General features: G+C 42.0%; 1 protein-coding gene and 1 long non-coding RNA gene across 6 annotated transcripts in view; one reads left to right on the plus strand and one right to left on the minus strand.

Annotated features, from left to right (window-relative positions):
- Nucleotides 1-292: 292 nt before the first annotated feature.
- Nucleotides 293-16,804, plus strand: LOC134340849 (uncharacterized). Its single transcript, XR_010016649.1, has 3 exons — nucleotides 293-927; nucleotides 3,288-3,391; nucleotides 16,671-16,804. It is a non-coding gene; the product is annotated as an uncharacterized LOC134340849 (long non-coding RNA).
- Nucleotides 14,150-24,354, minus strand: part of trappc12 (trafficking protein particle complex subunit 12) — a 173,879-nt gene continuing 163,674 nt past the window's right edge. For all 5 annotated transcript variants that reach the window (XM_063038380.1, XM_063038373.1, XM_063038389.1 and 2 more), the window contains one exon: nucleotides 14,150-17,765. In XM_063038380.1, the coding sequence (XP_062894450.1) occupies nucleotides 17,523-17,765 (243 nt within the window). In that variant the 3' untranslated portion in view covers nucleotides 14,150-17,522. The remainder of the gene's footprint in view (nucleotides 17,766-24,354) is intronic.

The raw sequence follows: 24,354 nt of genomic DNA on the forward strand, positions 1-24,354 counted from the left end.
ATGACCCCAGACCAATAGGATCGTAACTATTTTTATTTTATTTTGAGATGCAGCTCGGTAAGAGGCCCTTCTGGTCCAACAATCCCATGCTATCTGATTACACCCTTTGAAACAATTAACCTACTAGCTTGTACGTCTTTGGAAAATGGGGGGAAACCGGAGCACCAGGGGGAAACCCACGCACTCATGAGAAGAATGCACAAATTGTTTACAGACAGTGGCGCAAATTTAAATACGGGTTGGTGGCACTGCAATAGTATTCTACTAACCGCTAAACTACTGTGTCACCCCCAAGTTATATCTAACTCGGTGCTCATTACTATGTCCACTACAGCTTGTCTGCTGGTAGTTCTAGGATGTAATGTTGAGGAAAACTGTACCGAATACATTCAAGAGAAGTTTCTTTCTGATGTGAGCTTGTCAGCTTAGGTAAATGTATAAGGAAGTTTAAAAACCCCAAATAAAATCCAATGCATCTTTGCTGCAAGCATATCTGATCACTGAATTTCTGTACTCTGTCATTTCACAGCAATTACAAGGGGAAGATTTATACACAGCTGCTGCTGTTGTTTTAAATCATATCTACTTATTCCACCCATAAAATCTTCAGTGTCTGCTTTCATTACTTATTATCCTTGGCAACAGAATTAATTTTGTTCTCAAGTCATTAATTCTGCTCCTCCTACTCTGCGAGGTTTTCTTGTAGCCTTTCTGTTTCCTATTCATTATCCATTTCTGCTAGCCTGCCAGCCATACTCCTGCAATGCCAACATGTTTGATACGTAGGATTTGAGCCTGTATCTTAACAACAGCTTCTATTTATGTAACACCTTAAATGTGATAGGATGATATCACCGAGGAGCAGCGTGCGGGAAGGAAGTAAGAAGGATTGCTGCCAGAGCTTGGCTGAGCAGGAACTAAATGTGGGTAAGAATGAGAACAATGTGATCCCACCTAGCTGAAGCAGAATACTCTGATCACTTGTGTTTGAAGGATGCATGAAAGCTGAGAGAAAAGTCAGTTTACCTTTATCAAATTAAAATTGGATGCCATTGTGATTTTCATTAGAGTGGCTTCCATGGCGTGGTTGTTGAATGGGAGGAAGACCTGAACTGAGGAATTCTAACATGAATTTGTGCTCTGCTTTGGAAGGAGAAAGCCATATTTGAGGAAAGGTTGGCAGGGGATGGGTGATAAACGATCCACTGAAGAGAGAGTCAGTATTTGAGGGAGAAGATAACAATTTCAGCCAATATGGGAGCCAGAGAGGTGTGGTAGGTGGGGAGCTGTTTAATTCCAAGAGAGCTGATAGTGGCACTTGTGAACCAGGTGAGATGGAGGGAGTTTGAGAGAAGATGGGAAAGGAACTGGGGAAATACAGTAGGTAATTTCCAGGCAGGGACTAGAATAACCTCAACGTTTGGAAAGGGACCAGAAAAAGGAGGGGGAGTAGTAATGAGTTTTACGGGGTGAGCTAATTTACCATTTTTGCTGCATGTCTCCTTTACCGAATAATTGTAAATAATGCGTCTCCTACAACAGTCTCTATAGCTTGGTTCTTTATAGATTTCTTTACTACTTCCACACCTGCTGTATCCTGCATCTTTATTTCTGCGGCTTTGTTTTTCAGTTTTATCAATTATATTTGGTAGGTTCACCTTTCTCCAGATATCCCTGTGATCAGTACACTTCTCACATTCTATCTGATTTTTGTATTTTTTTCACTTCCAAACATTTCCCTCTTTGAACTTTTGAACCCTTAGTTTTGATTGATTATGTAATTATTTGTTTATGTAATTGTGTGTGTGAAATTTGTAGTTTTGTGCATCGTCTTATTTTGAATGACTCTCTGTAATGAATTGCTTACTACTGGCTGAGTGGACAGACTCTAAAAGGAGAGTTGAGGACTAGGGTGAGTTTGAAAGGGTGCCTGGGATTGGCACCATTTCTCATCAGGCATCTATCTTATTTGGAGTACTGAAGCAAGTTCCAATAAAAGGTGAAGAATGTTGAAATAATGGTTGAAATTTATGTTGAATATGCTTTCGAATGTTGTTTTCCTGTTTTAATATTAACCTGTAAAATAGTCCTGTTATCGACATTTAGAGGCAGCTGTACAAATTCTGTTCTGTAATTACCAGCTGGTGCTCAGGACCATTTTGTAAATGAACATCAAAGAAAACCTGACATAACACATATTTTGCAAGTTTCTTCAAATTGATTTTGGACTGCAGTTTGCTTTCTAGCCACAATCAATTATTCCAGGCAGGTTTTTTTGGGTGTTTATAAATTTACTGGGTGATTGAAAGAGGATCTAGTGCTTTCCCGGCATATACAACGAATGAAACTCTTGTTGGGCTTCCAGTCAGGTACAGGTACCCCTGTTTCCATCCAGGGGGTCAGTGTGGACATGGTGGAGGATTACAAATACCTGGGGATACGTATTGACAATAAACTGGACTGGTCAAAGAACACTGAGGCTGTCTACAAGAAGGGTCAGAGCCGTCTCTATTTCCTGAGGAGACTGAGGTCCTTTAACATCTGCTGGACGATGCTGAGGATGTCCTACGGGTCTGTGGTGGCCAGTGCTATCATGTTTGCTGTCGTGTGCTGGGGCAGCAGGCTGAGGGTAGCAGACACCAACAGAATCAACAAACTCATTCGTAAGGCCAGTGATGTTGTGGGGATGGAACTGGACTCTCTGACGGTGGTGTCTGAAAAGAGGATGCTGTCCAAGTTGCATGCCATCTTGGTCAATGTCTCCCATCCACTACATAATGTTCTGGGTGGGTACAGGAGTACATTCAGCCAGAGACTCATTCCTCCAAGATGCAGCACGGAGCGTCATAGGAAGTCATTCCTGCCTGTGGCCATCAAACTTTACAACTCCTCCCTTCAAGGGTCAGAAACCCTGTGCCGATAGGTTGGTCCTGGACTTATTTCATAATTTACTGGCATAATTTACATATTACTATTTAACTACTTATGGTTCTATTACTATTTATTATTTATGGTGCAACTGTAATGAAAACCAATCTCCCCCTGGGATCAATAAAGTATGACTATGACTATGTATCGATTACAACCAATGTTTCGATGATAAGCCCTGCCATCTTCTTCAGAGCTGATACAGCATCATGCCTGAAGAAGATGGCAGAGCTGATCATTGTAACGTTGGTTATAATTGATACTTGTACCCGGTTGGAAGCCTGAGAAGAGTTTATTTGTTACTGGGTGATGTCCTGTTGCTTATCAACATAACTTACCTCTGTTACCTTGTTCCACAGTTGGATGCTGATAGATGAGAAAATGATCCAGAGCTGTAGAAGATTCACAAGGAGAGAAATAGATGGACAGAACCAGCAGATGGAAAGATATGTTGCCATATAAGGTCAGTATTCATGTTTTGTAAGACTTGTTTTATGTAACTTAAAATAGGTGCTGGTGCAGGGCACATATCCCCGTGAGTGTGCTAAATTATTCAGTAAGATTGTACCTGATCCTTCACTTCCAGTCCACTTTTCTATCTAATTTTCATATTCTTTGATTCCCTAAGAGTCCCAAGCCGTGTTGGTTTCATCTTGGATTGACTCATCTGCTGGACGTTAAGAGTAAAAAGCCTCCCCACCATTTTTGATTAGATTCATTAGATTAGATTCAACTTTATTGTCATTGTGCTGAGTACAGATACAAAGTCAATGAAATGCAGTTAGCAACAGGAATTCTGCAGATGCTGGAAATTCAAGCAACACACATCAAAGTTGCTGGTGAACGCAGCAGGCCAGGCAGCATCTGTAGGAAGAGGTGCAGTCGACGTTTCAGGCCGAGACCCTTCGTCAGGACTAACTGAAGGAAGAGTGAGTAAGGGATTTGAAAGTTGGAGGGGGAGATCCAAAATGATAGGAGAAGACAGGAGGGGGAGGGATAGAGCCAAGAGCTGGACAGGTGATAGGCAAAAGGGGATACGAGAGGATCATGGGACAGGAGGTCCGGGAAGAAAGACAAGTGGGAGGGGGACCCAGAGGATGGGCAAGAGGTATATTCAGAGGGACAGAGGGAGAAAAAGGAGAGTGAGAGAAAGAATGTGTGCATAAAAATAAGTAACAGATGGGGTACGAGGGGGAGGTGGGGCCTTAGCGGAAGTTAGAGAAGTTGATGTTCATGCCATCAGGTTGGAGGCTACCCAGACGGAATATAAGGTGTTGTTCCTCCAACCTGAGTGTGGCTTCATCTTTACAGTAGAGGAGGCCATGGATAGACATGTCAGAATGGGAATGGGATGTGGAATTAAAATGTGTGGTGCTCCCGATGTGATATACTGCGTCCGGTGCTCCCGATGTGACTTCCCTTCCTCCACTATCAACTCTGCTCTTAAACGCATCTCCCCCATTTCACGTACATCTGCTCTCACTCCATCCTCCCGCCACCCCACTAGGAATAGGGTTCCCCTGGTCCTCACCTACCACCCCACCAGCCTCTGGGTCCAACATATTATTCTCCGTAACTTCCGCCACCTCCAACGGGATCGCACCACTAAGCACATCTTTCCCTCCCCCCCTCTCTCTGCATTCCTCCGGGATCGCTCCCTACGCAACTCTCTTGTCCATTTGTCCCCCCCATCCCTCCCCACTGATCTCCCTCCTGGCACTTATCCATGTAAGCGGAACAAGTGCTACACTTGCCCTTACACTTCCTCCCTTACCACCATTCAGGGCCCCAGACAGTCCTTCCAGGTGAGGCAACACTTCACCTGTGAGTCGACTGGGGTGATATACTGCGTCCAGTGCTCCCGATGTGGCCTTTTATATATTGGCGAGACCCGACGCAGACTGGGAGACCGCTTTGCTGAACATCTACGCTCTGTCTGCCAGAGAAAGCAGGATCTCCCAGTGGCCACACATTTTAATTCCACATCCCATTCCCATTCTGACATGTCTATCCATGGCCTCCTCTACTGTAAAGACGAAGCCACACTCAGGTTGGAGGAACAACACCTTATATTCCATCTGGGTAGCGTCCAACTTGATGGCATGAACATCGACTTCTCTAACTTCCGCTAAGGCCCCACCTCCCCCTCGTACCCCATCTGTTACTTATTTTTATGCACACATTCTTTCTCTCATTCTCCTTTTTCTCCCTGTGTCCCTCTGAATATACCTCTTGCCCATCCTCTGGGTTCCCCCCCTCCCCCCTTGTCTTTTTTCCCGGACCTCCTGTCCCATGATCCTCTCGTATCCCCTTTTGCCTATCACCTGTCCAGCTCTTGGCTCCATCCCTCCCCCTCCTGTCTTCTCCTATCATTTTGGAACTCCCCCTCCCCCTCCAACTTTCAAATCCCTTACTCACTCTTCCTTCAGTTAGTCCTGACGAAGGGTCTCGGCCTGAAACGTCGACTGCACCTCTTCCTAGAGATGCTGCCTGGCCTGCTGCGTTCACCAGCAACTTTGATGTGAAATGCAGTTAGCATCTGACCAGAAATGCAAAGAATAGGGTTATTTACAAAATAACTGCGAATAAAAAGTAAGTGCTACAGCACACAAATATAAAAGTACTGAGACAGTACAATATGGGTACAATACTGCTTAGTGCTGTGATGTGAGGTTCAGCAGGGTCACAGCCTCAGGGAAGAAGCTCTTCCTGTGCCTGCTGGTACGGGAGCGGAGGCTCCTGTGGCGCCTACCGGATGGGAGGAGAGTAAAAAGTTCATGGTTAGGGTGAGATGCATCCTTGATAATGCTTTTCACCCTGCCCAGGCAGCGTTTATGGTAGATGTTCTCAATGGTGGGCAATTGGGTGCTGATATTCCACTGGGCATGGGTAAGTAAGTACAGGAAATTGATGTTGGCCCTGTCAGCTGTGTCTGTATCCTTAAAAATAAAGTTTGAAAATTATTACAGCCCTCTGGGATGCAGAATTGCATTTGAGTGAAAAAGAAGTCTTTGATGGACTTTTCATCTGAGTCTTAGTCCTTTAAATCTGAACTCCAGCTTGGGAACCAGCCCTGAACATCTATCTACCTTGTACATCTTAGTGGGAATATATCTCATTTTTATAGGCACATGAAGTGTTTACACCTATCCTCTTCAAACATTACCTACAGGACAACTGCTTGACCTAGAATCCAACCTAGTGAGCATATATTGCAATGTCATCAAGTCAAGTAGATCCTTCCTTAGAGTTGACATCAAAACTCCAGTTCTGTTACCAGGACTCAGTGCAAACACAACCATTCCTCAGTCTAGTACTCCAGTAAAGGACAGCATATATTGTGCCTTTGCAATTAGTGGCAGTACCTGCACATTGACATGAGGGAGAACCATCAACTGCAAAAGCTGTTTTGGATGAAATTTAAACTGGAGACCCATTATTGTACCATTTACTACATTTCAAACACAATACACACTTTTAATTATCTTATTATTAATTGCCCTTTGTGGAGATCTTCTGTTGGAAAATTACCTATTTTGTTCCATACATTAATCAAAAGCACTTACTTTCCCGAGGTCAGTATTTATTGTCCATGCCCTGTGCCCTGGGTTGGGCAGCTTAGCTGGGATTTTTCAGGAGATAATAAAGAGACAATCCCATTTGAGTTGGAGTGATAAACGGATCAAACATAGGTTAGGGTAGTAGCTGTCCCTCCCAAAATACCTTAACGCCAATGTAGCAGGTGAGCTTTTGCTACAATTGAACTTCACCAGCTTTTATTCCCAGTTAATTAAACCACCGAGTTTCAGTTCCTGCTGCGGAAACATTGCAGTAGGTATTGCTGAAATAGTAACTTTAACATGATACTGCCATGTTCATGTAAATCCTTAGAGACCTTTCAGATTGACCTGAAATGTTCGAATGTGAATGTGATCAGCAAGTTTGCGGATTTCACAAAATTAGGAGGTGTTGTTGATTGTGAGGAAGGTTATTGAAGATTGCAGGGATAGCTGGATCAGTTAGGGAAGTAGGTTGAGAAGTGATAAATAGATTTCAATACAGAAAAGTATGAGGTGATGCACTTTGGAAAGTCAAACCAACGTATGCCTTGTATTGAGAATGGTAGGTGACAAGGAGTGTAATAGAACAGAGACTCTTAGGTGTACAAGTGTATAATTCATCGAAACTGGTGACACAGGCAGACAACGTGATGACAAGGGTGCTGAGGATGCTGGTCTTCATCAGTCAGGGCTGCCAGAGCTTGGGTGAGCAGGAACTAAATCTGGGTAGGAATGATATCTGTGTGATCCCACCTAGCTGAAGCAGGATATTCTGATCACTTGTGTTTGAAGGATGCATGAAAACTGGGAGAAAAGCCAGTTTACCTTCATTAAATTAAAATTGAATGCCATTGTGATCTTCTTTAGAGTGGCTTCCATGGCGTGGTTGTTGAATGAGAGGAAAACCTGCACTGAGGAATTCTAACGTGGATTTGTGCTCTGCTTTGGAAGCATTAAGCATACTTGAGGAAAGGCTGGCTGGAAACAGGTGATAGTTGGCAAGGAAGAAGGGAGACATGATCCATTGAAGAGCGAGTCAGTATTTGAGGGAGAAGATAACAATTTCAGGCAGAGAGGTATGGTAGGTGGGGATATTTTTAATTCCAAGAGAGCAGATAGTGGCACTTGTGAACCAGGTGAGATGGAGGGAGTTTGAGGTAAGTTGGGAAAGGAACTGTGAAAATACAGTTGGTAATTTCCAGGCAGGGACTAGAATAACCTCAACGTTTGGAAAGAGACTAGACAAAGGAAGGGGAGTTGGGGCAAATTGCAGTTCTAGTCATATGATGATGCTGCATTTAGGGTACTGTGCCTAGTTATGGTCTCCCTGTTATAGGAAAGATGTGATTAAAAAGGAAAGATGTGGTTAAACTGTAAAGAGAGCAGAAAAGATTTATGAGGATATTGCCAGAACTGGAGGGCCTGAGCTATAGGGAGACTCTTGCCAGTCTGGGTATTTATTTATTGGTATGTAGGAGAATGAGGGATGATTTTATATAATTATGGGGGTCATAGGTAAGGTGGATTGTAACAGTCTTTTCTCCAGGATAGTGCAGTCCAAATCTAGGTTTAGGTTGGAGGTGGGGGAGATTGAAAGGAGACTCTACCCAAAAGATTTAAAAGGTCTCAACACACTTCCTATGGCAGCTCATTGCATACAATAATCACCCAGAGGGTGGTGATGGTATGGAATGAGCTGCCAGAGGAAGTGGGTTGATGCAGATGCAATAATGTTATATAAGAAGCACTTGGATTGGTACTTGTAATGCATGGGCTGAATGCGAGAAATTTGGACTATCTGGGTGGGCACCATGGACTCTTTGGTCTGAAGGGCTTGTATCTGCTGTGCTGCTCTATGCCTCTATGATGTCAAGATCAATGAGCAAACCTTCAAAAACCTCCATGCATAGGGTGTTACGTATATGGAACAACCCACTCAAAATGATGGAGGAACTCAACATGTCAGGCACCATCTATGGAGGAAATAAACAGTCGACGTTTCATGCCAAGACCCCTCATCCGGACTGGAATGGGCAGAAGCCAGAATAAGAAGGTGGAGGGAGGGAGGAACATAAGCAGGTAGGTGATAGGTGAGACCAGGTGAAGGAGAATGTGGATATAAGGGGAGGAGGGGAGATGGTGTGAGCTGATGGGAGGTGATGGTGGAAGATGTAAAGGGCTGAAGAAGAAGGAATCCAATAGGAGAGGACAGTAGACGATGGAATAAAGGGATGGGGATCTGGAGGGAAGTGATGAGCTGTTCATGAGGGTGGAGATGGGAGAGAAGAGGTGGAAAGGCCACCAGAAAGGGGGAAAATAAAGTGTTAAAACTAGAGGGGAGTGATTACCACAAGTTTGAGAAATTAATGCTCATACTGACAGGTTGGATATTACTAAGACAGAATTCTCTTCCAGTCTGTGTTTGGCCTCATCGTGGCAATAGAGAAGGCAATGGACAGACATGTCTTTGTGGTAATGGGAAGGAGAGTTGAAATGTGAGGACTCTAAGAGATGGATGGAAAGAAGGTGCCCAACAAAGTGATCTCCCAGTCTGTGTCACCTCCCATTAGTGTGGAGGAGGCCACACTGGGAGCATTGGATGCAATAAACAGGCCCAATGGTCTTGCAAATGAAGCACTGCCTCACCTGGGAAAGCTATTTAGGGCCCTGAATGATGATAAAGAAGATGGTTTAGGGGCAAGTCTAGCACTTGTCCTGCTTGCAGGGGTATGTGCCAGGAGGGATGAGTAGACAAGGAAGTCGAGAAAGAGCAATCCCTATGGAAAGTGGAGAGTGGATGGGAAGAAAATATTTACCTGGTGGTGGCATTCTGTTGGAGATGGCAGAAGCTGTGGAGGATGATGTGTGGGATGGTATGTGAAGACAAGGGGAACTCTATATGACCATAAGACATAGGGGCAGTATTAGGCCATTTGGTTTTTCAAGTCTGCTTGCCATTCAGTCATGGCTGATTTATTATCCCATTCAACTGTATCTCCTGCCTTCTCCTTGTAACTTTTGATGTGCTGACTAATCAATAACCTATCAACCTTCACTGTAAATAAAATCAATGTCTTGGCATCTACAGCTGTCTATGGCGATGAATTCCAAATGACTCCTTATCTCTGTTCTAAAGGGATGTCTTTGTATTCTGAGGATATATCCTCTGGTCCTAGACTCCCCCACAACTGGAAACATTCTCTCCATGTCTGGTCTATCTAGGCCTTTCAATATTTGAAACATAGAAACATAGAAAATAGGTGCAGGAGTAGGCGTTCGGCCCTTCCAGCCTGCACCGCCATTCAGTATGATCATGGCTGATCATCCAACTCAGAACCCTGTACCTGCCTTCTCTCCATACCCCCGATCCCTTTAGCCACAAGGACCATATCTAACTCCCTCTTAAATATAGCCAATGAACTGGCCTCAACTGTTTCCTGTGGCAGAGAATTCCACAGATTCACCACTCTCTGTGAAGAAGTTTTTCCTCATCTCGGTCCTAAAAGGCTTCCCCTTTACCTTTAAACTGTGACCCCTCATTCTGGACTTCCCCAACATCGGGAGCAATCTTCCTACATCTAGCCTGTCCAATCCCTTTAGAATTTTATACGTTTCAATAAGATCCCCCCTCAATCTTCTAAATTCCAGAGAGTATAAGCCTAGCCGATCCAGTCTTTCATCATATGAAAGTCCTGCCATCCCAGGAATCAATCTGGTGAACCTTCTTTGTACTCCCTCTATGGCAAGAATGTCTTTCCTCAGATTAGGGGACCAAAACTGCACACAGTACTCCAGGTATGGTCTCACCAAGGCCTTGTACAACTGCAGTAGTACCTCCCTGCTCCTGTACTCAAATCCTCTTGCTATGAATGCCAGCATACCATATGCCTTTTTCACTGCCTGCTGTACCTGCATGCCCACTTTCAATGACTGGTGTACCCCTTTTCCTAATTGGCCACCATTCAGATAATAATCTGTTTTCCTGTTCTTGCCACCAAAGTGGATAACCTCACATTTATCCACATTAAATTGCATCTACCATGAATTTGCCCACTCACCTAACCTATCCAAGTCACCCTGCATCCTCTTAGCATCCTCCTCACAGCTAACACTGCCACCCAGCTTTGTGTCATCAGCAAACTGCTTTGAGTTTGCAAATTTGTTGAGTTGCTGCATTTAATTCTCTCGTCAAAGTCATTAATATATATTTGTTAGGTTTCAATAAGACACCTCCCCCCACTCCCACCATTCTTCTAAAATTCAGCAAGTACAGGCCCAGGGGATAAAACTCTCCTCATATGTTAATCCTTTCATTCAGGGAATCCTGTACTAGGACTCCCACTTCCCTGTGCTCCTTCATTTTCTAAATTCCTTGTTATGTTGGGGGTGGGAGGTGGGGAATGGGTTGAGGGCAGTGCAGGAAATGGAGGAGATATGGGTGGGGACAGCACTGATAATGGTGGAATTGAAACCCATTTTCTGAAAAAAGAGAAGACATCTTGGTATTCCTGAATGGAAAGCAACATTCTGAGAATAGATGTGGCGAAGGTGGAGAAACTGAGAGAAGGGAATAATATTCTTACAAGTGACCAAATGGGAAGAGGTATAGTCAAAATAACTGGGAGTCAGCAGGTTTGTAAAAGATGTTGGTAGATAATCTGTCACTGGAGATGGAGACTGAGAGATCAAGAAAGAAGAGACAGGTATCGGGGATGGACCAAGTAAATCTGAAGCAGGGTGAAAATTGGAGGCAACATTGATGAAATTGATGAAACATAGAAACATAGAAACATAGAAAATAGGTGCAGGAGTAGGCCATTCGGCCCTTCGAGCCTGCACCGCCATTTATTATGATCATGGCTGATCATCCAACTCAGAACCCAGCCTTCCCTCCATACCCCCTGACCCCTGTAGCCACAAGGGCCATATCTAACTTCCTTTTAAACATAGCTAATGAACTGGCCTCAACAGTTTGCTGTGGCAGAGAATTCCACAGATTCACCACTCTCTGTGTGAAGAAGTTTTTCCTAACCTCGGTCCTAAAAGGCTTCCCCTCTATCCTCAAACTGTGACCCCTCGTTCTAGACCTCCCCAACATCGGGAACAATCTTCCTGCATCTAGCCTGTCCAATCCCTTTAGGATCTTATACGTTTCAATCAGATCCCCCCTCAATCTTCTAAATTCCAACGAGTACAAGCCCAGTTCATCCAGTCTTTCTTCATATGAAAGACCTGCCATCCCAGGAATCAATCTGGTGAACCTTCTTTGTACTCCCTCTATGGCAAAGATGTCTTTCCTCAGATTAGGGGACCAAAACTGCACACAATACCAAAACTGCACACAATGAGTTCCACATGGGTGCAGGAAGCAGCACCCCTGTGTAGGCTTGAAACATGGATTGCTCCACTTAGCTACGAAAAGGCAGGCAAAGCTGAGTCCCATGTTAATACCCATGACTACATCTTTAGATTGGAGAAAGTGGGAGGAGCCAAAAGAGAATTTGTTGAGGATAAGTACTGGTTCTGTCAGATGGAGGAGAGTGACATTGGAAGGGATCTGGTTAAGAAAGAAGCAGAGAGCCTTATGGGCTTTCTGATGGGGATTGAAGTATACAAAGACTAGATGTCCATAGTGAAAATAAGGTGATCAGAGTCAGAGTGCTGAAAGTTGGTGAAGTGATTAAGAGCATATAAGTGTCATGGGTGTAGGTGAGAAGAGCCTGAACCAAGGGGGACAAAATAGCATTCTGATATGCAGATATGAGTTCAGTGGGGTAGGAGCAGCCAGAAACAATGGGGCATTTGGGTTTGTGGATCTTGGGTAGGAGCTCATTTCAGTGACCCTCTCACTTCTTCTCTTCCCCTCTGCTGACCTCATTATCTATCCATCACCTCCTTCTGGTCCCCTCCTTATATTTATTCAATCGTACATTATTCTCTCATATCAGATTACTTCTTCTTTAGCTTTTTGCCTCTCCACCTTTTATTGCCTCCTAACTTCTCATGTAGTTCCCTTTCAACCCTCCTTCCCCACCCACGTACCTTACCCCTCTCACCTGGACTCCCCTATTTACTGCTAGCCTGTGCTTCTCTCTTGTCCTCAACCTTTTTATTCTGGCTTCTGCCTCTTCCCAGTCCAGATGAAGGGTCTCAGTCAAAAATGTCGACTGTTCATTTTCCCTCATAGATGGTATCTGACCTGTTGAACTCTTCCAGCATCTTGTGTCTGTTGCTCAAGATTTCCAGCATCTGCAGAACGTTTTGTGGGTCTGAGTACATGGAACGAGGTGTCAGAGGAAGTGGTTGAGGCAGGTGCAATGGTATAATTTAAGAAGCACTTGGACAGGTACATTGAGGGATGAGGCTTGGAGCGATATGGACCAAGTGCAGGGATTGGGACTAGCTGAGTGAACAGTGCATTTGGCTCCAACAATGTTTGGCTTATTTTATAAGGGATAATAAATTTGAAAATTGAGAGCTGGTGGCTTGAGGTGAAGAAGATTGCTGTTTCTTTGTGTGGTCAGTAGATGCCAGCACTCTGCTTTAAAAAGATGAACATCACACCAAACGTTGATGGCTTGTCAAACATTATGGTGCTTTCTTCAATGCTCTTTGTAAAAAGATTTATTTTGGCTGTTCTGAATTGGGGGGAAATAAGGTAATTGTTTTGAAAGGAAATATTTATAATAAAGGACACCTTTTTTACTGAAATGCTGCCTGTATGTTCATGTGTTTCACAAAATAAGAAGAAAATATAATGATAAAAAAATTCCCAGAAGGGCCTGAATTACAGATTCACTAACACTTGAGCTGGCCTCTCCTCACTGGATCTGCATGGTTCTTAGGTGGACTTATGCACTACCGTGCTTCAAACTCCCTTCTGGGAAATGAAAAACATGAGCTACTCTCCAGCCACACAACAACATCCTGCTGTCAGCACAATGTCAAAAGTGATTAATTCAGATTTTTGTACTCCTTACTGAGAAGACAATAATCCTGGGAAATTACTTTTTTTACACTCTATGCATTAGGAAGACTGTCATTAATAAATAAAATGTCTTTTTCGTTAGTGGCATTAATTGGTACATTAGTGGCATTTGTTTTAGCTTAGATCCTTTTTCTGGGAACACATTCACTTGGATGAAGAGATTCACTATGTTCTTGATCGCTGTGGGTACTTTGATGTGTGAGATAAAGATGTCAAATAGATCAGAATTGCCACAGTAAAGGGAGGCATGATAACCCAACATGCAGGGATCTATCATCAATTCTCACTGGATGAAAATGGAAATTCTAACAGCATCTTTTGGGTTTATTGATCACTGCAGAGGTAAGGCAGGTGATGCGAATACATTGATGGTGGGGAGTATTTCACAGGTCACATGTTACACTGGTATGCAACAGCTTTCTCACAAAAGAATCAAATGACCCATTTGTAAGTTTTCCCCATGAAACCGGTCTCCCCTATGGCCTGTAATTCTCATCTAAATATCTTTATGGATGTCCAATATCTTAAGGAGAGAGGAGCTGCAAAACGGGAGCATGATTTTACCATATGCAAGAGTGGAAAGACATGCATTTATTTTAGACACACCAAATCCATCTTGTCTAGTTTTACACAGTGTATTGAAACATGCTTTTCTTTGCACCTACAAATATGGGAAACAAATTGGTGCTCCAAATTAGGACTCCCTACCACAGATAATTGCCAGCACTGTGGTTTTACATGACACTGATATTGTTAGATGGTACACCCAAAACTGGAAACTCTTAATGATACCTTCATCGTCCATCCCTCCTGATTGATTAGGACAGTGGAAACGCGATTGGATGAGGACTAATCGATCAGGAGGGACGGATAATGAAGGTATAAATACCACCGGACTAGACATGCCCAGGCATCAACCCTGATGAAGGTAGCAGTTATCAAAATGTTGGTTAAAATCCACACCTGTATGCAGATGGAAGTCTGAGAAGAGGTTATTTGTCATATACACCAGGAAAGCACGAGATCCTTTCTCTGTTATTTGGTCGACATGTAACTTAGTGGTGGCTGACCAAGACTGGAACCTCAAAGTACACACAGAAATTTTTTTTTAATCCTTTTGGAAATTGTTTAATAAGGAATAGATAATTTAAGACAGAGTTGAGGCTTTTTTTTTCTTACAGCATATTGTGCATCTTTCTCAAGGGCAATGGAAGCAGAATCTTTAGAATTTTTAAAGTAAGGGTAGATAGATACTTGATTAAAGAATGAAATTTACAGAGAATGTAGAGTTACAATCAGATTAGTCTTAATTTGTATGTTCATATGTGTGTTTGTTACCTCTTAAGGCCTTAATCATGTGCTCTTAAAATCCATCATTTTCTTTCTTTCCCTAGTTCTGATGAAAGATCATTGACTTGAAACATTTGCTGTTTCTCTTATCTGCAGATGTTGACTGTACCTGCTGAGTATTTCTAGCATTTTATTTTGTTTTTCTTTTAACCAGTCAATTGTTTCCACACTACTTAAGATGATAACATTGTAATTGAAAATGGATTTCCAACTTATACAACCAGATTGTATGGTAACTGGAGGTTTTATATTGCAGAAGTATATGGAAACCATGAGGCTGTCAGAAAGCTTGTTTGAACACTTTACACCCCAGCGGATGAAATGGAAGCTTGCCAAATTATGTTCAATTTCTTAACCAAGCAGCATAAAATTCTACAAGTTTCAGTTAACTCTGCATTTTCAAGTTTTGTCTTTCAAATTAGTTTTAATTTAATAAAGGGAAAGTAGCATCACTAAGATTAGAGTGCCATTACAGAAACTTTAATATATTCAACAATTACCTTAGAAAATCATTCATTATCTGTTGAAGAAAATATATTTATCTTGCAGTTCACTTCTGTTTAACTAAAATTTTATAGTGTCAAATTTTAATGCCGTCTGCTCCTCATGTATTAATTTACCATGTTCAGGAAATATGCATCCTCTTTCTAATCCTAAAATTTGTGCTGTAAATAAACCTTTTTAAACTACTCCTTAATCAAGGATACTTGTTCTAAATGTTCAACTGAAAACTTTATAATTTTATTTAGGGATTTGTAAGGATTTATTGAATTTTAAGGTGCAGCTGATTTGGTTCATTCTAGTTGATGTAACACAATAGATGAAGCTTTTATATCATCAAAATTTTCATTGTCTTACTAAAATTTGATATCAGTTACAGGTTTATATAAAATGCAAGCAAAATCTGTTACATGCTGTAGTTTACAAATATTCTGATTCTTTCTCATTCTTCTAAAGAATAATATTTGTATTTCTTGTGCAGAAAAATATTCTTAGGATGTTTGGATGTGAAAATTCTCTTGTCCTACTGTGTTTTAGTCCAGTTTCTTTCCTTCTGCTTTCAGCAGTACAGTTCAGGACGTTACTTAGCACACGTGTGACTGTCATGCAAATGATGACGTCTACTCCCACTAGTATTTCATTTCTACTTTAGCCCATTATTCAGTACCATTACTGGGTTTTTATAATCTCAATCTGAATGACACAGAGAAAGCTAGTCTCCATTTTTCTGAAGGGAGTGATTGGACTTATTTCAAATTGATTAACTATAACCTAATTAATCAGAGTTCAATCTGATTGGCCTAGATTTTTTTTTTCTAGTCCATGTACTGATGGTGTCAATTATTGAATTTTCAGATCTTACTGAAAACTTGATTGAGAAATACCAAGAAACCACTGTTGGTCCTGGAAATCTAGAAATAAGCAGAATTTTCTGGGAATACTTGCATCAATTACAGCTTCTGCACCAATCATTTTTTCACCATAACTAGAAAGAGTTAGAATTAAAATTAATATTTTTGCTTTCTTTTAAAGATACTTTATGTGTAACAACAAGCTGCTGCAGTAAACTATTTTAATTTCATTTTACATTATCCACGCAGCTAACAGCAACATACAAAATAAAAGAGCTAATGTGAAATTGAAATTCCTAAACAATTTCTATATTGTTAAATGCATTTCAATTTCTCACCATGCTGAGAGTTCTAGATGTTCTCAGGATACCAGATAAACTATCCCTTTAAAATAGAAAATGCTGTTACAAGCCTGAGATGTTAACTCTTTTTCTCTTTCCACCGTCGTTGCTGATCTGTTAATAATACTGTCATTTTCTGTTTCTATTTCAGATTTCCAATATCTGCTGTTTAATGTTGGCTGGAACAATGGAGTAATATTTAATAAATTCAGAGTGTAACAGCAAGCAGTCATGTATATTTATAATAGGAAATGACAGAGTGAGTCGCTCCTTTATGGAAAGATGAAACTTTGCATACCTGATGGTCAGCTGCAGAGCATATGTAGAAAATAAGCTGGCAACTTGTGCCATGCGTCCTGCTGTTGTTTATGGCATGTGTAAACCTATCCCCTAAACACGGTGATGCTTCACAGCTCCTTGACCTAATACAATTTTGACCTCCAATCTAAACTGTGTGGAGTTTGCACATTTTTCGTTGACAGAATGGGTGTCATACAGTGCTATGCTTTCTTCAAACAGCATAAAGCTATATAGATTGGTGGGTTAACTGTCCCTGGTGTATTGCTGAATAGTGGAATGTGGAGAGAATAAACTGGGATTTGTGTTGATGGGTGCTTAATGGGCAGTGGGGGAAAAAAAGGCCTGCTTCTATGCTACATTATTCTAGTTTGCCTGTAAGCTTATTTCTGCTGCTTGAGACTAATGTACTTTGGAATAAATGAATTCCATGTGATTATATGGGTTTATTTAAAATCACAAAACAGGAATCATATTATCTAACAGCTCTGGCCAGGTTGCATGAACCAGCAGGAGCAAAAAAAATATTACCATCAGTTGGGTTAATTGAAATTCATACTGTTCCCTTATCCCTAACAGAAGCAAGTTGTGAAAGGAAAAACAAATTATTTACTCCAAATATAGACACATTAAAGTTCAGTAAAATATTTACATATTTACATATTAAGTTACAATAATAATTACAAACAGGAGAACATGGATGGTTTCACAGTAGTTTTAGACACTGAATATTAAAGCTGTCTCCTTCACGACAGGCTACTGACTCCAGCAAGCTCTGTTTCTTCTGCATGCTGCGAGATGATTCAAGCTCATACATAGTGGTCAGGTTAAACAGAACACTTTCGTGCAGGTAGTGTTTTGGATCTTGCTGTACGAGTCCCTCCAGCTGCTTGAGGGAGTCTTTCAGTTTGCCCAAGTATAGCAAGCACACCGCAGCATTGTTATTTGCCTAAATTGGAGGGAGCATATTAGTTGATACATTTTAAATACCAAATACCGTGTGCCTAAGCTGTCAAATAGCTGCCAAAATCAAAGGGCCAGTAGCTTGCTAGTAAATGCTGGTGGTTCTGAACAGAATTGCTGGCATTTCCTTAGTTTTTAATTATTTTTACATGCTTTAAAGTCAGAGACACTTAAAATCTATTACAAATCCAAGATGGAGCTTCCTGAGGGCACAATTGGAGGCCCTGCTTCTGCTCAAGCAATGCCCTTTGAATCCAGCTCAATACAAGTCAATAAGACAGAGTCTCTACATCCAAAGCAGCTATGTGTGAGAATGGGGGGACCTTAGGCTCTGAATACAGTCCAATTATATTTGATGTTTAGTTGCACAATGCTTCCAAAAAAAAACTACTTCAAAAACCTGAAGGTTTTCATTTAAACACAATCATGCCTTGCTTGAGAAATCTGTAGTCTGTTATCTGCAGCAATGTAACAGAGCTTTACTGTCAGCTTCATTGTGTACTGCAGTGTTTACAATGTAGCCTCTACAGTGGAGAAACCAAATACAAATCAGGTGTTTGCTTTGCATAGCATGTGTTCTGTCTGCAGTAGGAACCCTGACCTTAATTACTGGAAGTTAGAGAAATTAGCAGCCTCCTCTACTTTGGTCTGACTGATGTAGAGGAGGCCGCACTGGATACAAAAGAGACCATGACAGACTTGATTTACCTAGGACAATTTGAAGCCCTGAATGGTGGTGAGGACAGGGGCAGATGTAGTACTTGTTATGCTTGCAGGGATAAGTGCCAGGAGGGAAATTAATGGCAAGGGATAAGGGAACAAGTTGTCATGTAGAAACTGAGCTCTACAGAAAGCGGAGAGTGAGGGAAGCCAAAGATGTGCTTAGCGGTAGGATCCTGTTATTGGTGGTAGAAGTTATAGAGAATGATGTGCTGGATACAGAGATTCGACAAGGGGAACCCTATCCCTGTTTATAGCAGCGGATGGATTAAGTGAGTGCAGATGTTCGGGAAATAGAGGAGATGCAGATGAGGGCAGCAACGATGGTGGTGGAAGGGAAACTGTCTTCTTTGAAAGAGGATGATATCTCAGGTGTTCTAGAATGGGAAACCTCATCCTGAGAACAGATGCAGCAGAGTTGGAGGAACTGAGAAAAGGGAACAGCATGTTTACAAGTGACAGGATGAAAAGCGGTATAGTCGTTAACCATAAAGTTAGTAGTTTTGTAAAAGATATCAAAAGATAATCTGTGTTCATCTCTGGAAAGAGAGGGATCGAGAAAGGGGAGAGAGGTATCAGAGATGAACCAAGTAAATTTAAGGGCAGGGTCGAAGTCGGATGCAAAGTGCCGTCCTTTTTACCTATCGTTGAAGATTTCCGGGATCATTTTAGTAGCAGAATACATTCCACCTCAGGCCAATGTCAATCAGGCTTTAGATGATCTGAGTAACGGGATCAACAGGCATGAAACAGTGCACCCTAACGCCTTCACCATTGTTTTGGGGGATTTTAACCAGGCCAGTCTGAAAAAAATCACTATGCAATTACCTTCAATAGATCACTTGCAATACTAGGGGGGAAAAAAAACACACTGGACCATTATTACACCACCATCAAGAATGCCTATCGTGCTAAATCAAAAATTTAATGCTGTGCCTTTTCTTAAATTTCTAAGCCTGCTGAATATTCACAATTACCTTCAATTTTCAGTTTGTTGTGATAGATCTTTGCTTGTTTTATGTTAAGTAGGATATGTTCACTCCAAAACTGATGAATCCACGCTTTCAATACACTATTGTGATCTTCAATTTTCACTTTATGCAGTTTTTTCTATTGTTCATTAACTTCTCTTCATTACATTTGTGAAGGTCACTTCTCAGAACTGTCTGTGATGCACAGAGCCCTGCGCATTGCCTGGGAACCTTCCCAATGCCTTGTGGAATTTCCCATTTCTGACGTTATGTCAATACTCAAAAAAATTTTGGATTTAACAAGTTTTCAGATTTTGGAATTTCAGATAAGGGGTACTCAACCAGTATATGTATCAGAACTTGCTACTCTTGACATCATATTCACTTGTTTTTTAAATTCTGAACATAGTGTCTGGTCTGCTGGGCAAGTCCTGGAATCTCACCATTTATAACACATTACAAAGATAAAGAAGATTATTTGCTGCCATCAAATCATTTGTACTCACTGCAGCAGATATATCCCTCTTGTCTTATATATTTCTTTCCCCCTTTCTCTTTGACTGAAAACACTGACCTGTTTCTTCCAGACCCAAACTACTTCACCTTTCATAAATGGTACATGACTGCTGACGGTTAATAAGTTATGGGGACTTTAGGGAAAATAATCATATCATGATTTGAAGTGATTTAATTCCATATGAAACCAAGGCCTTAAATCTAAAAAAATCATACAAAGAAAGTATGAAGTGTGAATTGTCTATGGTAGACAGAGAAGCAACATAAAAAATTGCGATAGTAAGCAATGGCTAACAGAAAGAATACATAATTTACAGCAAATAAATGTCCTTCAAAAGGCATAAAATTGTAACAGAAAGTGGCTGAAGTTCAACATTGTATTAGATTTTAAAAAAATGCCAAGAAAGGGAAAATTCAGAGGATTGGGAAGGTTTCAGATTTTAAAGGCAGATTAAGAAATTGATATGGAACTTGTAGCAAGAAATCTAAGAGATTTGAAAGCATCAATAGGTACTCTGGATGAAAAACCAATATGGGTCCCTTATAGACAAATGTACGAAGCAGGAATTGAATAAGGAAAAGACAAGTTTACTGTGTTCATGGAAGATACAGCATCTAAAAAAGTATTCACCCCTCTTTGGAAGTTTTCATGTTTTATTGTTTTGCAACATTGAATCACACTGGATTTAATTTGGCTTTCTTGACACTGATCAACAGAAAAAGACACTTTCGTGTCAAAGTGAAAACAGATCTCTACAAAGTGATCTAAATTAGTTACAAATATAAAATACAAAATTATTGATTGCAGAAGTATTCACACCCCCTTAATATGACACACCAAATCAACACTGGTGCAGCCAGATGGTTTTAGAAATCACATAATTAGTTAAATGGAGATCCAATTTTGGAGACCTGTGTACAGTTATGGTGTTTCAATTGATTCCGGTAAAAATACACCTGTATCTGGAAGGTCCAGCTGCTGGTGAATCAGTATCCTGGCAAAAGCTACACCATGAAAACAAACGAACACTCCAAGCAACACCGCAAAAAAGTTATTGAAAAGCACAAGTCAGAAGATGGATACAAGAAAATTTCCAAGTTACTGAATATCCCTTGGAGTACAGTGAAATCAATTATCAAGAAATGGAATGAATATGGCAGATGAACTTAAAGGGTATGTGGAAGACACTAGCAGTGTACCAGAGGTCTGTGAGTACCAAATGCATTACAAAGGAAAAAGTGCTAAGCAAACTCAAAGGTCTCAAGGTGGATAAGTCACCTGGACCAGATGGCCTACCTCCCAGAGTCCTGACAGAGGTTGCTGAAGAGATGATGGATGCATTGGTTATGAACTTTCAAGAATCACTTGATTCTGGCATGGTCCCAGAGAACTGGGAGATGGTAAATGTTACTGCACTCTTTAAGAAGGGAGGAAGGCAAAAGAAAGGAAATTATAGGCCAGTCAGCCTAACCTCAGTGGCTGGGAAAGTGTTGGAATCGATTATTACGGATGAGGTTTCAAGGTACTAACAGACTAATGATAAAATAAGTCAAAGTCAGCATGGTTTCTGTAAAGGAACAAGCAGCGTGGGCAAAGAAGAGGCAGCGGATGTCACTTACTTAGACTTTCAGAAGGCATTTGATAAGGTGTTACACATGAGGCTGCTTAACAAGATAAAATCCTATGGCATTACAGGAAAGATACAGACATGAATAGCAGAATGGCTGACAGGCAGGAGGCAGTGCGCGGTGTCATGTGTGACGCCAAGCAGAGGTACTGGACGGATGATGCTAATGAGAGAGATAAGAAAGACAGTGGAGAAACAGCCAAAATGATAATAAGAGAGAAGAGAGGGATTAACGGGAAAGAAACACAATTCAGATGTTGACAGACCGGTTGCTTTGAACCAGAGCTATTTGAAGTTTGATGGACAGGTGATACCCCAGCAGGGGGATAAAAGGAGCAGGTTTGCTAAGGCACGAGACACACCACGAGACCCTGGAAAGAGCAGTGTGCCCCCACAAGTTGGTGTGAGTTTGGAGGACCGGTTCGCGGGAACCGACCAGAGGCTCACAGGGTGTAAAGGTATGATCGGTGGGAACCTGGGGTGTGTGTCCGCCCTTGCCTGGGTGCCGGGTTCACCACGGAAGAACGATCATATCCGGAACGGAGGGGTCACAGTTGATGACCACAGCAGGATTAGAAGACATCAAAATCATTAATATATATTGTAAACAGCTGTGGTCCCAGCACTGAACCCTGCGGTACCCCACTGGTCACCGCCTGCCATTCCGAAAGGGACCCGTTAATTGCTACTCTTTGTTTTCTGACAGCCAGCCAATTTTCAATCCATGTCAGTACTCTGCCCCCTATACCATGTGCCCTAATTTTGCCCACTAATCTCTTATGTGGCTTTCTGAAAGTCCAGGTACACTACATCCACTGGCTCTCCCTTGTCCATTTTCATAGTTACATCCTCAAAAAATTCCAGAAGATTAGTCAAGCACGATTTCCCCTTCATAAATCCATGCTGACTCGGCATGGTATATGGTATATATATGATTTAGATGAGGGGATTAAAAGTAACATTAGCAAATTTGCCAATGACACAAAGCTGGGTGGCAGTGTGAAATGTGAGGAGGATGTTATGAGAATGCAGGGTGACTTGGACAGGCTGGGTGAGTGGGCAGATGCAGTTTAATGTGAATAAATGTGAGGTTATCCATTTTGGTGGTAAGAACAGGAAGGCAGATTATTATCTAAATGGAGTCAAGTTAGGAAAAGGGGAAGTACAATGAGATCTAGGTGTTCTTGTACCTCAGTCACTGAAAGCAAGCATGCAAGTACAGCAGGCAGTGAAGAAAGCTAATGGCATGCTGGCCTTCATAACAAGGGGAATTGAGTATAAGAGCAAAGAGGTCCTTCTGCAGCTGTACAGGGCCCTGGTGAGACCACACCTGGAGTACTGTGTGCAGTTTTGGTCTCCAAATTTGAGGAAGGACATTCTTGCTATTGAGGGAGTGCAGCGTAGGTTCACAAGGTTAATTCCTGGCATGGCGGGACTGTCATATGTTGAAAGATTGGAGCGACTGGGCTTGTATACTCTGGAATTTAGAAGGCCGAGAAGGGATCTTATTGAAACATATAAGATTATTAAGGGATTGGGCATGCTGAAGGCAGGAAGCATGTTCCCGCTGATGAGTGAGTCCAGAACCAGAGGCCACAGTTTAAGAATAAGGGGTAGGCCATTTAGAACAGAGTTGAGGAAAAACTTTTTCACCCAGAGTGGTGGATATATGGAATGCTCTGCCCCAGAAGGCTGTGGAGGCCAAGTCTCTGGATGCTTTCAAGAAAGAAATGGATGGAACTCTTAAAGATAACGGAATCAATGGTTATGGGGGATAAGGCAGGAACTGGATACTGATTGTGGATGATCAGCCATGATCACAGTGAATGTTGGTGCAGGCTCGAAGGGCCGAATGGCCTACTCCTGCACCTATTGTCTATTATCATGCACGCAGCACACTGAATCAGCCTAGCGGTCACCTCTTCACCACTTCTCTCCCTCTCCAACTGTGGCGTAGTCTCCTCTCTCAGCCTCCTAGCCGAAGACTCTCGAGCCAAAGACTTGCACTTTTCTCACAAGGCACTTCCCTCGACAAGGCTGCTCCTCGACGGGCCACTCCCTTAGAGCAAACCTTGCTTATATTAGCTGATAATTTGAGTAACTAGCTTCACCTGCTGCGCCTCCTCCGACCTGGAAGGCCAAAGCTACACAGGAATGGCTTAAAAACAACAAAGCTAATGTCCTGGACTGGACTAGTCAGACAAGGACAAGATCCAGACACAATTCTCCACCAACACACGCAGATTATGGCAAGGTCTGGACAAAGCTAAGAGCAGTGGTGCTGCCAACATTGCTGCCTCTCTCCTAGATGTGCTAAATGTTTTTTTTTATGCTCAGTTCGATGTCGCCAACACTGAGCCCCCGAGGAGAGCTGCCAGAGCAAGGTTGTCATGTGGTCTGTACATAGTGGCTGTGTGGTGAAAAAAGCACAACAGCGCCTTTTTCACCTCAGACAGTTGAAGAAGTTGGGCATGAATCCCCAAATCGTAAGGATTTTTGACATGGGCACAATTGAGAGTATCGTGACTGGCTGCATCACTGCCTGGTGCGGGAACTGTAATTCCCTCAATTGCAGGACTCTGCAGAGAGTGGTGCAGACAGGCCAGCACATTTGTAAACGTGAACTTCCCACTATTCAGGACACTTACAGAGCCAGGCGCATAAAAAGGGCCCGAAGGATCTTTGGGGACCTGAGTTACTCCAACCACAAAATTTTCCAGCTGTAACCATCTGGGAAACG

Source organism: Mobula hypostoma, chromosome 2 (genome assembly GCF_963921235.1).
Source record: "Mobula hypostoma chromosome 2, sMobHyp1.1, whole genome shotgun sequence".
NCBI lineage: Eukaryota > Metazoa > Chordata > Chondrichthyes > Myliobatiformes > Myliobatidae > Mobula > Mobula hypostoma.